Below are 14,908 nucleotides of genomic sequence, written 5' to 3' on the forward strand. Positions count from 1 at the left end.
TTCTTGTTTTGGCTAGATTTCAATCAATTAAGTTTCCTACTTATTACTGAATGGGTTTGGGAATTTATATGGCTTATTTCTTGACCTTATTCACACTTTCTGAGACGGAAGCCAGGACTGCCCACAGAACCCTGATTTTCTTTCTTAAGCACTACATTGTTTTGATTTGGTGGGAACTCCACCACAACTCACATCAACACAGTGACTGCTCCTCCCTAATTAATGGTGCGATTTTGTTACTTTTGTTGAAAGGAACAGCAAACATTACGAATACAGGGGCATATTACCAACAACTAGCGATAATTATCGCTATGTTGTCTTAGCGGCAATATTATTATCGCCGAGCTCCGCCGATTTTTATCGCAGATAAACCTTGCTATTATTAAGGTTTATCTCAAAAGCGATAAAAATCGGCCGAAATGCATGAATATAGCTGAAAAGTCAGCGATATTCATGCATTACCGAGCTAATGCTCTTAACCATGTTATCCACCTACATTGGATAACATGGCAAAGAACTGCTCTGGACAGGTGTTAGCTTTTGGAGATAATCGCGCTTAGCGCGATTATTTCCAAAAGTAGGTAATATGAGATAGCGATGTTAGCGACTGTTTCCAGTCGCTAACATCTTGGCACGCCCACTTTGCATGTCATTAGCGATAAATATCGCTGACATGCAAAGTGGGCCACAAGATGATCGCTATCTCCTACTAGCTGTCGCTAACTGGTGTTAGCGACAGCTAGGTAATAGGGCGATAAAGTTATCGCCGCTTTAGCGGTAAAAATTCCTGCTAAAGCGGCGATAATGCCCTTGGTAATATGCCCCACAGTTCTAGTCCTAGGAATCATTCAGACGAGAGAAAGATACATTTAAGGCAGAGTTACTTTGTCTAACAATGTTCCTGTGCTAAGGCAAACTTCATATCTTTTTCCAAAAGTCGTCAAATGAGCAGGGTCTAAGACACTATTGTAAGCCCCTAACATGCTTTTTTGTAATGAATCATCAGGGGTCTCCAACCTCTCCAGTAATAAGGGTTTACTTATGTTCAATGAAAACCATCCACCGCACTGATATTATCAGTGTTGCAATAATGACCATTGCATCAGGCATAATCACATGGGCTTCAACCAGGAGAGCTACTTACATATAATTGGAGAGCAATCTTATAGCTCCTGAGCTACTCGTTGGTGAAGCCTGGAATAAGTAGTAGTTAACTCCTCCTAGATAATATAGATAATCATGCACGTGTGTTGAGGGGTGGAGGCCGCCTATCAGCAACGAACGTATCAGCAGGTAATGTGGATCCTTAAAGGGGTTGTACTCAGGATAGCTTTAGTTATTATATTGAAAAAGCGCTCTCATCAAAACTCAAGATGGGGATTAACACCCAGTACTTTAAGATGACAAGAAGCTAACCATTAACACAGCAAGGGGTGTGAGGGGCTGCTCTAAATATATGAATACAATGGGCAGGCCTGATATTTATAGGCGGGGATGTTAATTTTCAATATGTAGTTAAATTCATCGTGGAACATAGTTCAGGGGCCCTGTTAGCTGATCCAGAGTGGAGATGCATATCACTCTCAGGGTTGCACAAATTACTTTCGTCAGGTTAGAGGTGGGGCTCTGGAATGCACAGGTAATGCTAAGTGATTGCTACACTTCCCATATTAAGCAAGGGATGTTAGGCTATGCTGTGTAGATTTGCAGAGAGCACTGTCACCCGAGACGGTATCTTGGCGCTGAGCAGGTGTGACTCCGGCCAAACATAGGGCCTAATGGGCCTACTCGAAAAATCAGGTCTTCAGCTTCTTGCAGAATTCAAGAAGTGAGGATGAGGCTCTTATGTGTAGTCCTAGACCATTCCACATTTTAGTAGTGATGTAGGAGAAGACTCGACTGCTGGATCTGGCTCTCCGTATGCATGGAATGTCTGGAAGTAGGAGTGCCGACAAGTGGAGGTTCTGGAAGGTCTATGAAAGCATGTGCTTTTGTTGAGGTATGCTGGGCTAGTGTTATGTAGTGCCTTGAAAGTGTGGGAGAGGAGCTTAAATTGTGCTTGGGTGTGTATTGAGAGCATTTGAACTTCTTCAGGTGTGGTGTAATGTGAGTACAGCATGGGAGTTTGAGTGTGATTCTGCCCTCAGGCTTCTGAATGGTCTGCAACCTTCTGGTGAGGTTTCTATTTGACTTGGGTGGTCATGTTGAGTTTGCTGTTGATGACGATCCCAAGGTTCTTTTTTGCTGTCAGTCCTACCTTTGTTGGCCATCAGGTGGAGACACACAGTGAAGTGCTCTCCTTGAAGGTCACAATTTCAATCCTGTCGATGTTCAGCTTCAGATGCTTGGTCTTCATTCAATGGACGATTTCAGTCATGCAGGGACTGAACTTGATCTGGGTACTGGGGGCCTCATTTATGAAAAGTGACGCATCGCTGCGTGAAAACAGTGATGCGTCACTTTTCACTGCGCACTCCTTGCGACATTCCTGATGCGTCATATTTAATGTATGACGCATCATGTCGCAAGGAGTTACAGATACTTCAGTATTTCTGGAAAGGGGCGACCACTCGGTCCCCCCGAACGTATGGTGGAGTACCCCGATCTCCCCGGGAAACCATTTTGGGCGGGAGGCGTGTCACGGCTGGTATGCCCGAAGCGGCGTAGCCGGGGTGCGCCTTTTCCCGCCCAAGAAGGGGTTGTCCTAGACACCAACACCGCCAGCCACGCCCGGGGGGCGGTTTGGAGGAGGGTCTACGCCCGCCCGACGAAGGATAAAAGGAGCGACAAGCCAAGGAAGCATCCTCTTGTTCCTCTGCTCTGAAGCTGCACCCACGCGTCACACGTGAGCTCGAGACGGAACGAAGAGCCAATTTTGAAATTTGTAATTTCTCTTTTTTCTCTTCTAGCGCTGCAAGTCTTGTCCAGGACCTTCCATCTACGTGAGGAGAATGCCGGGCAGAAGGGTCGCAAAGAAGGTTAGCACCGACCAAATGCTCCGGATGCTGGTGAAAGACATGGCGGAGATGAAGAAGAAAATGGCGGCCAGGGATGGTACAGGACGGCCAAAAAGAACCATCCCAGTGGAGGTCCCTGCCGGGAGACGGAAGAGGGCCAGGAACAGGGCAAATGACGGGGTCCCAGTTCCGGAGGCTCCCCCGGCGAGCCCTCCCAGTCCAGTGGAGGCTCCAGCGCCGGCTCCCGTCGAGGGGCAACCGATCCCTGTGGTGGTTACCCCGGTGAACGAGGGGGACATGCCCCCGGAGTTGGCCGCCCAGCTGGCGGCATGGTTGGGTAGTAGCAGCGTGGGTTCCACTGCTCCAAGGGACACGGCCGAGGAGGCCAAGCAATTAATGAGGCAGATGCGGCAATCACGGGAGGCCGCAAAACCACCTTGTCCTTTTGTTTCCCCGCAGGCGCCCGTCGGTCACCCAGGATCAGGCGTTGGTACGGCGGGGTCGGCAGTTGCAGCGGTAGCTCCAGGTAAGCCATTACCGATGGTTGGGGAGGGATCGGTACCTTCAAGGAGGGAGAAAATTGTACAACATATCCCGAAGGAGGTGAAGGAGAGGATATGGGCTGATAAATATGTAAACATATTCTCCTTGTTGTCCGATCACTACGAAATTGAACATGTAAAAAACCAGAAAGAGTTCTTGCATCCAAGTGTATGGCGAGCCAAGATGGCCGCTTTTAGAGTTGATGAATCAATAGGCAATTGGGGCAGAGCGTTCGGAATGTTCATTGCAATTATGGGGGAACGTAGGCCCGATTTGTTGGGAGAATTGGCTGTGTATCAGACACGTATCATGGGTTTTTATGAAACGTATGGAGGGAATCAATGGTTTGCCTATGATAATATATTTCGTAAATCTAAGGAACATGATGCATCCTTGACGTGGGACTGTTTTGACTCCATTTCATGGCAAAATATGGAAGTGGGGAAGTCACCAGTAGTGGGGAGTGAGATGGCCGGGTATTCCCGCCATTCGTCAGGGACGCCCTTTCGAGCAGGTTCCAGCAATGACCGGAACTCGAAGACTAGTGGCAGCACAGGGAAGAAAGGGGTCTGCTGGAGCTTTAACAGGGGCAAATGTACTAGGCCCCAGGGTTCTTGTAAATTCAGGCACGAATGTTCAGGGTGTGGTCAGTCCTCCCATCCGGAGACCACGTGCAGAGCCAAGACTAGTGATACGGGGAATAGGGGTAGCACCAAACAGGTTTGAAATGGTCCAGGGTACACCGCTACCGACCCCGGTTGATATCATGGCAATGATCCCTTGGCTAAACGAGTACCCAGATCATATCTCCGCTGGGGTGTTGCGAGATGGTTTCTCATATGGTTTCCGCATCCCGGCGGGGGATTTTCGGGGTGAGGCACAATGTAAGAATCAGTTATCGGTGCGAGAGAATGCGGCGGTGGTACAAGCAAAGATTGGTAAGGAGGTGGCCCGAGGTCGGGTCGCTGGACCATATGATAACCCGCCAGTTGCTAATTTTGTTTGTTCACCCCTCGGTGTAGTCCCCAAAAAAGAGCCGGGGGAATTCAGGTTGATACATAATTTGTCAGCTCCAAGGGGTCTTTCGGTGAACGATGCGATTGATCCTGATGTCTGTTCAGTACGGTACGCATCATTCGATGAGGCCGTCGCCATTTTGAATCGCCTAGGGCCCGGAGCGCTGATGGCTAAATCAGATATCGAGTCAGCGTTCCGGTTGCTCCCGGTACACCCAGACGATCAGCGTCTCCTTGGTTTCATGTTTCAGGGTCACTATTACATGGATAAATGTATGCCAATGGGTTGCTCCATCTCTTGTGCTTATTTTGAAGGTTTCAGTTGTTTTTTGCAATGGGCCTTCACAAAAATAACAGGGTTTACTCATGTGATGCATTATCTTGATGATTTTCTGTTCCTGGGGGCAGCTGGGGACATAGAGTGTACGCGGGCTTTGAATGCATTTTGTGATCTCATGAGGCACTTTGGCGTGCCATTGGCGCCCGGTAAGACAGTGGGGCCGTCTACTTCACTCGAGTTTCTTGGAATAGAGCTCGATTCCGAAGAGGGGTGCTTCCGCTTGCCCAAAGAAAAGGTGGCGAAATTCGAGACATCGCTCAAAGCATGTATTAGCGCGACCAAAGTAAGATTACATCAGTTACAGCAGGTCGTGGGTCAACTGAATTTCGCCCTGAGGGTGATCCCAATGGCGCGCCCATTTTCCCGCTCAATTGCACAGGCCATGGTTGGCCTTAAGGAAGGCCACCACCGCACAAGGCTCTCGGCTGAGGTTCGGCAGGACATGCTCATATGGTTGGCATTTCTGGCGGATTTCAACGGTCGGGTCGTGTGGAGCAAACCCGGGGTCTCCTCGGAGGAGTTAGGGTTGTGGACAGACTCGGCAGGGAGTGTAGGATTTGGCGCCATTTTTGGCAATCACTGGTCAGCACAAAGCTGGCCGGCGTGGTGGCACGAGAATGGGCTCACAGGTAACATAGGTTTTCTTGAGCTTTTTCCTATTCTGGTGGCCTTAAAAACATGGCCCGAGGGTTTTCGTGACCGCACTGTGGTGTTCTGGTCTGATAATATGACCGTTGTTGAGTGTATCAATAGTCAGGCTGCCCGCTGCAGATGGATCTTGAGATTGCTGAAGGAAATTGTTTTGCTCTGTATGAGACTGAACGTACACTTTAGGGCAAGACATGTGCCAGGGGTGTTAAATCAGGCTGCTGATGCGCTTTCTCGTTCCCGTATGCAGGCCTTCTGGGGTTTCCTACCCTCAGCGGACCCGGTAGCGGCACCTTTTCCCGAAGCTCTCTGGTCTCTCGGTGCCCCGGACTACAAGACCTCGTGGGAGAGAGTCTAGCTCCCAGAACAAGGAAGGCATACGAAGGGGCGTTCCGGTCCTATTGGTCCTTTTTGGGTTCTGCTGGGGGGGAGCTATGGGGCCAGGAGGAGTATGTCCTGAAGTTTCTGTTATCATTACGTCAGGCAGGCAAATCAGTAGCCACGGCACAAAGGCACCGGGCCGCTATTTCTTTCATGGCTCGAGCTCATGGTCTACAGGACCCCACAGCGTCTTTTGTGGTTCAGAAGGCGCTATGTGGGTGGCAACGCCTTGAGGGTCGCAAAGTAGATGATAGGCACCCGATAGGTCTGGAAAGGTTGGCCCTGTTGATGTCAGTCCTCCCTGCAACATGTTCATCACAATATGAGACAGTGCTGTTTAAAGCCGCTTTTTCATTAGCATTTCATGGGGCGATGAGGGTAAGCGAGCTTGTGGCAAGGAATAAGCAGGATACGGGGGGGACTGTGCCGAGAGCACATCCGCATTGCTGGGGAATCAATGGTAGTCTCCTTTCCCAGGTCCAAGACCGACCAAGGAGCAAACGGCGAGTGTGTAATAGTCCGCCGTATTCCCGGATCGCCCATATGCCCAGTAGCCTGCGTGGAGGAATATTTGGCACTGAGGGTGGCAGCATGGGGGGGAAGCTTACTGAGGCACGCCGATGTCACACCGCTGACGAAGTTTCAGTTTCAACGGGTGCTTGCGATGGCAATTACAGCCGCAGGGTTAAACCCGTGTGAGTTCGGGACCCATTCCTTCAGGATAGGGGCTGCAACAGAGGCCACAGCCAGGGGTCTGAGTGTTGATAAAGTGAAACAGTTGGGGCGTTGGTCCTCGAATTGTTATAAACGATACGTGCGGTTGCACATGTTATGAAGCTAATATCATGAACTCACGCTTCTTGTTTTTGTTTGGTTTTACAGTTTTGCATGCTTACGAGGCGGGGCAGACTGTGCAGTCGACCCGACACCTGGGAACCAGCGGTCAAAGGACACCGGCTGTGGACAGAGTGGTGTGGGTCGTGGGCCACTCATACGTGAGGCGTGCCGCAGACGTATTCAAAGCAGGTGACATGATTCACATGGCTGGGGAATACGGGTACAGGGTGACCTTCTACGGAAGGGGCGGGCTCTGTATTGACCAGTTTCAGGTGTTTATGGAGGGTTTGTTAGGGCGGACGAGGTCACCGCCGTCTATACTCATAGTACATCTTGGGGGCAATGATTTGGTGACCATTGGTCGACGAGTGCTTCTCGAAGTAATACTATCCACTGTAAGTTGGTTGGCAAAGAGGGTCCCTGGGTGCACAATTGCATGGTCCCACATGATCCCACGGAAGGTGTGGCGGGGGGCTAATTCTGTGTCTGCTTTAAATCACTCCGTGAAGAAGGTAAATAACAAACTTGGTAGATTGTTTCGTACGAATACATTGCATTCTATTCCACATGGGTGTATCAGGGGGGATCAGATGTATTTGGAGGACGGGGTTCATTTGTCCCGGGTGGGGAATGATTTACTTATAGGAGACTTCATAGCTTGGTTAAAGAATTTGTAGCCATGACCTTTAAGTAGGAGTTTTGTGGGGGGTCCGGATAGCCGGTCAACTATCCGGGCCTGTGGCGGTAAGGTCATGATCGGTGAGCAGTAATTGGAAGATCCCTAGAGGTTTGGGCGTCACCCATTACGGATGGGAGCGCCCGAGGGGAGGCGGCCATTGGCCCCTCAAATGGGAGGCGGTCCCATCTAAGGATGGGACGCCGAAAGGGAAGGCGGCCATAGGCCCCTTCACTGGGTAGGAGGGGATACGGACCCCTCCTTGGAATTTCCCGGGGCCTGGACATCTGCGACGGCAGGTGTGGTAAGTTGTGTGGGGTGGGAGGGGGGTCTACGCTACCTTCTAGACACCTCACACGAGTCCTCGGACGACCACTAAGATGGCGTTGAGTTAACAGGGGGCCCCCGCTAAGGCAAGGGAAATTGGAAGTTGGCACAGAGGTACAGTCCTCTGTGCGCCCGCCCCTCACAAGTGAGGGGGGAATTGGTAGTGGGGATCTGACACCGGTTACGACCTTGCCGTTGGCCCGTAACGTTAGGATGTACAATTTCAATGTTCAGAAATGCATTTGCAGGATGTTTAGTATCGGCTAGGAGAACCTTTGTATTAGAGATGTGTTAAGGTCAGCCAAGAACATCGTACTGTATAACTGAAATTGTACATGATATGAAACTGTTATTTTAATGTTTTAATTTTGTTTCATATTTTTAATAAATACGGCCGGGAAGGGTAACTCCCTTCCCGCCTTCCAAAAACTCAGAACCGTTTCCGTCTTCCCATCCTTGGGGATTTGTGTTGAGAGGGGGTGGCGGGTATCTCGGCCATATGGAAAGGGGCGACCACTCGGTCCCCCCGAACGTATGGTGGAGTACCCCGATCTCCCCGGGAAACCATTTTGGGCGGGAGGCGTGTCACGGCTGGTATGCCCGAAGCGGCGTAGCCGGGGCGCGCCTTTTCCCGCCCAAGAAGGGGTTGTCCTAGACACCAACACCGCCAGCCACGCCCGGGGGGCGGTTTGGAGGAGGGTCTACGCCCGCCCGACGAAGGATAAAAGGAGCGACAAGCCAAGGAAGCATCCTCTTGTTCCTGTGCTCTGAAGCTGCACTCACGCGTCACACGTGAGCTCGAGACGGAACGAAGAGCCAATTTTGACCCACCCACCAGCCCCTGTTGACAGCGATTTGTTGGAATAAAAAATTGATTGACGTGAATTGGTTTCGTTTACAGGTTGCCTTGGAATAAAGTTGATAATGTGTGTATAATAAAGAATAATTTCGTTTCCAACATGTTCCCATTAGCTGAAAGGTTTGCGGATAAGTTTAATGATGATGCTCAGTAGAGTTGGTTTCCTTTACAGGTTGTCTTCGAATGAAGTTAGTAATGTCTGTATAATAAATGATGATTTTCGTTAAACATGTTTTCTTAGCTGAAATGTTTGCGAATAAGTTTAATTGGTGATGCTCAGTAGTGAGATCGTTTGAATGTAATTTCCTTTTCGTTAGCTTAGTTTAAAAATGTCGTATTTATTTTTTGGTCGGGCGGTAAGGTCATGATCGGTGAGCAGTAATTGGAAGATCCCTAGAGGTTTGGGCGTCACCCATTACGGATGGGAGCGCCCGGGGGGAGGCGGCCATTGGCCCCTCAAACGGGAGGCGGTCCCATCTAAGGATGGGACGCCGAAAGGGAAGGCGGCCATAGGCCCCTTCACTGGGTAGGAGGGGATACGGACCCCTCCTTGGAATTTCCCGGGGCCCGGACATCTGCGACGGCAGGTGTGGTAAGTTGTGTGGGGTGGGAGGGGGGTCTACGCTACCTTCTAGACACCTCACACGAGTCCTCGGACGACCACTAAGATGGCGTCGAGTTAACAGGGGGCCCCCGCTAAGGCAAGGGAAATTGGAAGTTGGCACAGAGGTACAGTCCTCTGTGCGCCCGCCCCTCACAAGTGAGGGGGGAATTGGTAGTGGGGATCTGACACCGGTTACGACCTTGCCGTTGGCCCGTAACGTTAGGATGTACAATTTCAATGTTCAGAAATGCATTTGCAGGATGTTTAGTATCGGCTAGGAGAACCTTTGTATTAGAGATGTGTTAAGGTCAGCCAAGAATATCGTACTGTATAACTGAAATTGTACATGATAAGAAACTGTTATTTTAATGTTTTAATTTTGTTTCATATTTTTAATAAATACGGCCGGGAAGGGTAACTCCCTTCCCGCCTTCCAAAAACTCAGAACCGTTTCCGTCTTCCCATCCTTGGGGATTTGTGTTGAGAGGGGGTGGCGGGTATCTCGGCCATATGACGTATCTGTAAGCGCAAAAGTGACGCATTGCTGGAGTGTGTCACAAAAGTGACGCAACTCCAGCAATGCGTCCATTCACATGGGGAAAGCCCCATGTGAAAGGGCTTGCGTCAGTCTTACACCTGCTGTGATAGTCATAGATTTCACTGTGTCACTATTACGAGGCTTTTTGCGGGGGAACGCCCCCTCTGCATACATTATACCTGACGCAGGTATAATGTGGCGCAGGGGTTTAAAAAGTGACGCATCTACCTACCAAAATATGGCGCAACAAGGCGCATTTTTACACCGCTGGTGCGTCACAAAAAGTGGCGCACCGGTGGCGCAAAACTGACACAAGGCCTTCATAAATAAGGCCCTGGGTGTCTTGTTCGTGAAGGAGAGAATGAGTTACGTTTCATCTGTGTAGGAGAGGACGTTGATGTCATGGGACGGAATGACGCTTGGTGCTATCGTTGCTCAGAAAGTGCCTATTTTTACTCCAGTTGAGCTAATGGGTTTTGAAGCTGCCATGGCAAGGGGTCGACAAATGCACTCCAAATACCCGCCAGCATAATATAACCTTCTGCTCCTCTGCTGTACTTCTCATAAGTCACTGAAATTTCTCTTCCACTCATTGCATTAGTTTTGGTATTTCCATTAATACATTGCCCATGAATTCCGCAGATACCAACAAATTTCAACAGAAAAGCAGCCTACGAGCGACCCTTTGAATCAGCTGTAAACTGTAAACCATATTTGCCCTTTGAAAGCTCTCAAAAGCAAGTGTTTAAAAGTAAGTTGTTTATGATGTCTCCTACCTCTTCACTTTTCTGCTCCACTGAGCGTTGAGCCGTTTTCATTTCCTGATCCTGAACCTCCAGTTTTGCCTCCAGAGCTTTTGCTTTCCGCTCCCACTCTGTTTTTTTGCTGTGGACCATGACGTCAATTTGATGCATTAATTCCTGAAGTTCAGCTTCACAGGAAGATTTTCTAAAACAAAAAATATATGCTCACATCAGAAACAGGCTCTTCCAGTCTAACCATTTCCTGACTCTCCAAGGTCCCTAAATGATAGGCTTATAAAATAACTATATCACTCTCATGATCAAAACATACTTTACCTACAAAGTTTAATCGTGTTTGTAGCCAAAGTTTTACTACAAAAATACATATTTCACTGCTGTACACTTTTTTTGGCCAAAGTCCACAGGCAAAGAGGAGAGCTAATTGTAGCAATGGGTTATTGGATCTTATGAACAGCCCTGAGGCACGTTTTATGCATATCTCTTTTATTTCTACTCTCCAAGCAGAATACACCGAGCTGAACTAGTTATACATTTCATCAACTTGGGGCCATATCTACAAAACCATTTTTGCGGTCTGTAACAGCTCGATTCACAAAAGCAAAAATGCTTTCCATATGTACAGAGCACAAGTTGTGATTCAGTAACATGTTACAGAATCGCAATTTGTGTTTAGCGATTTGTTGGAAGGTGCACGTTTAGGGCGTACCCTCCTAATACCGAATCACAGCGGTATATGTATGAATGTTTTGTGACTGAATTATTATCACAAAATATAACATTCTTACCAACACCTCAAGGGTAGTGGTAAGCATTCACAAATGGGAAAGGGTGCCCATGGAACCCCTTACACTTTGAGACTGTTGAACCAAATATTTTTTAAGAGCAGGCAGTCGTCCGTGGGACCACTGCCTGCTCTTAAAAAATGAAACTTTAAAGTTTCATTTTGGTTTTTAAACGATTCCCATTTTCATTTAAGGGACACTGCCGAAATGCGTCTCTCGTGTGTTCCTGTTTTCGGGGAGTTTGATTCATCAACTGGTTTCATTCCCCTGACTTTGAGTGCCTTCTCTCTCTCATATCAGAGTTTTGATAGCAATTTTTGGCATTATATATATATATATATATATATATCACAGCTCCGTTGCACCAAAATGACCGGGTCACTCACAGACGGGTGCCTCTCGTGGTGGCGCTCCACGTCACAAATTGCCGCTCCGATTGTCTCTCATTTCACAGGAAAGAAATTCCGGCACTCACAGGGGAAGTGTTCAGGTTAGTTTAATTTCAAACACTCAGCAGACATATATATATATATATATATATATGTATACTACTATAATAAAGCAGAAACTTTAAGGCTTTGAGGCAGGTAAACTCAGGAACCACTGCGCCAATCTACACACCCGATACAACGTTGCAATCGGCAGGGTGTGTAGATGTGTTATAGGCTACATAAATTAAAAAACATAAACGTTATTTAAAATTTTAGATTAAAAAAAAAAAAGTAGTTTCTCAAAAGTAGCGCCGGCCGCGACGTGCGTGGTCACGTTAGGAGCACGGGGAGGAGCGGGGTCCAAGGAGCGGCGGACATGGCGTGGGGGAGGAGCGGTGATGTCAGGAGCAGAGGACCGGCGGTGGAGGAGAAGCGGCGGACATGGCGCAGGGGAGTAGGGGAGGAGCGGTGGTGCGAGCGGACAGGTGGGAGCAGTGCCAGCGGAGGTAAGGGAACTCATGTAGGGGCAGGTGGGGGTCGGGGCAGGCGGGGGACGGGGCAGGCGGGGAACGAGACGGGCCCGGCGGGGGGCGGGAAAGGCCGTGCGGGGGATGGGACGGGCGGCCGGCGGTCGGGGAAGCCTGAGGACAAGAAAGAGGAGGCAAATGGTGCACTACAAATGTCAGACAAACGGTGCATTACAGGAGGAAAAAGTGACGTGTGGCCGGGCGGGAGACGGGACACCTGCGTCCCTTGGGTGGAATGGAGGAAAGGGGGTGGATGACGTGTGCACGAGGAAAAAGTGACGTGTGCAGGTTACAAAAGTGGAGCAGGCGGGAGCCCTGAAGCAAAGTAAATTACAGGAGGAAAAAGTGACGTCTGCAGGTCACAAAAGCGGGGCGGGAGGGGGCCCTGAAGCCTAATTGCTCCCGGGCAACGTCGGGACGGGCTGCTAGTATATATATATATATTTTTTTTTTTAAAGGCAAAAAACTGTACACCGCACTCAGGAACTGTAATAACTCAGTTTATTTAGCAAACTCCACAGCAAATTTAGTCTGTCACACCGATGCGTTTCGGGCACACATGTTTGCTAACTAAACGGAGTTATTACAGTTCCTGAGTGCGGCGTACAGTTTTTTGCCTTAAAAGATTTACTGGACCTGTGTTGGTCCCACGCACGCACCCGCTGAAGATATATCTAGACACAAGATTGAAGTGCAGGTACCATCATCTCACTCCACGGATCAAATATCACAGCTTCTATTTCTACCTATATATATTAAGCGCTTTAAAGTAGAACACCGCCCGAAAATGGACCAAGGGACAAGGAGCGCTGACGGATGTTGGGAGCAGGTTCTCGACCGCATCAATCACTGAAAAGAAGTTCTCTCTGTCTTAGAGGTCTAATTTGAATTAAACATATATGGTAGCATTAATAAAAGAATGGAACCGTTTTCTTAGCCCGGTGCAGTTTTAGTTTTAAACTAACAAAAATAACATGGATATCCTATACACCTCTGGTATCTCCTGTTTCCGATTAACAAAGAACCCCATTTGTGATTCCCTATGAACTTTCAGGTTCTCCCCAACTACAGCACAACTATCATTTGACATTGGTCAGATTCTTGACTTCGCATGACTCAACTAGAGCTAAATCATTTTCCATACACTTCTAGGTACCCATTTAATAATCTGACTATTGGCATTTCTGGGCTAGCTTGGGGCTGGATAAATCATTTCTTGAGGATAGAACTCAGCAGTGATGGGTACCTCCGTTCTCCTCGGCTCCCAGAAGGGTGACCACAGGCATTCCACAGGGATCTACTTTAAGTCCTCTCCTTTTTAACCTCCACGTTACACCTCTGATTTACTTAGCAGATGAACTGGGAGCGAAGATCCTAGCCTATGCTGGTGATACTCAGCTTCTTTTTACCTGGAAGGAATTCGGGTTCATAACCCTCATCAGCCAGGCTATCTTGAATCCAGTGGCAGAGTGAGCAAGGGACCCGCGTCTGGGCATACCCTGCCAATTTAGGCTGAACAAAGCGATACCAAAGGGGATTATGAACCCGAAACTGGTCCCAGGATGCTTGTTTCCGGTCCAGGGAAGACATGGCTTGGCAGTTCGAGCTGGACTGTTCCCATGAGGCACAGGGTAGACTGATTTGCATATGGCCATGTCTGAACTGGGGTGGTGGAGTGAGCTAAAGAATGATGATGGATTAAACCCAGATCAGTTGACTGGGGGTGAGTGCTTGATTTGCTCAAACGCTCCGTCCTTCATCCCCTTTGGTATCGCAGAGTTAGTATGACAACCTCAATCTGACGATTATCTCGTTTCCATATAAATTTGCATCAGACTCTCTGTCCTTTGCTTCTCTTTATATGATGCAAGAAGTCACAGAGGTATAGTTTGCAAGCTGTGGGGTGAAGCCTGTTGTCGCAGGAATGAATATCCCAAACGTTGACTGCTTTCCAGGTGTGTTTTGGGTCGCAATATATGTGCATTCCAAGACCTTATAGAATATTTTAGGAAATGCTGGAAGTGAAAATGGAGTTCCAATTTAAGAGCTCTGAGGATGTCTCATTAGTTCGAGCGCATGGAGCAGAGCAGTATTGAGATGCACAGCAAAAGCTCTGAGAATTTGTCGGTAAAGGAATATCCGTAAATTATGCCTGCTATTGTGGGTGTGTCCGATAGGAGTTTTGTGAATGTTTCAACCTTGGAATATCAGTGCATGATGCAAGCGAAACTAGTAGGATATTGGGAGTGTTCGGCTGATGTCTTAGTTCTAGGATACATTGCAAACCGTGGTGCACTATGAGAAATTGGAGGATGTTTTACTTGGCAATCAATTTTACAGAGTAGGTCAGACTAGAGGCGCTTTGTTTGAGCTTCATGAAGATGTCATGACGCATATAGCAGTGTATGAGAGATCAGACTAGAGAGACACTTTCAGAGCTATTACAATTACCCACTCCTGCTTTAGTAGTGCATGCATGATGCAGTCAAGACTTGGCACTGAATGACATAGAGCTGCTGTTTCAAGTTTATTTTGATTTTCTCCAGAATGAAATAGTAATGGATGGCCCAGATCAGTACATAGGTATATAGACTGAGATGCTTCCTTAGTCTGGGGAGTCAGGACCATGTTTACCAGACGGCTCTAAGTATCACAATCATGATCAGTTGTGCATAGCC

At 48.3% G+C, this 14,908-nt stretch overlaps 1 protein-coding gene and 1 long non-coding RNA gene across 2 annotated transcripts in view; one reads left to right on the top strand and one right to left on the bottom strand.

Moving 5' to 3' along the window:
* DEUP1 (deuterosome assembly protein 1) overlaps nucleotides 1-14,908 on the bottom strand; it is a 388,243-nt gene that overhangs the window by 342,682 nt on the left and 30,653 nt on the right. Inside the window, exon 3 of the mRNA XM_086935316.1 lies at nucleotides 10,503-10,674. Coding sequence (XP_086791442.1) covers nucleotides 10,503-10,674 — 172 coding nt within the window. The remainder of the gene's footprint in view (nucleotides 1-10,502; nucleotides 10,675-14,908) is intronic.
* The window catches only part of LOC147698743 (uncharacterized), a 38,819-nt gene that overhangs the window by 21,787 nt on the left and 2,124 nt on the right, over nucleotides 1-14,908 (top strand). The gene's annotated exons all lie outside the window — the stretch shown is intronic.

This window comes from Lissotriton vulgaris, chromosome 8 (genome assembly GCF_964263255.1).
Source record: "Lissotriton vulgaris chromosome 8, aLisVul1.2, whole genome shotgun sequence".
NCBI classification, from domain to species: Eukaryota; Metazoa; Chordata; class Amphibia; order Caudata; family Salamandridae; genus Lissotriton; species Lissotriton vulgaris.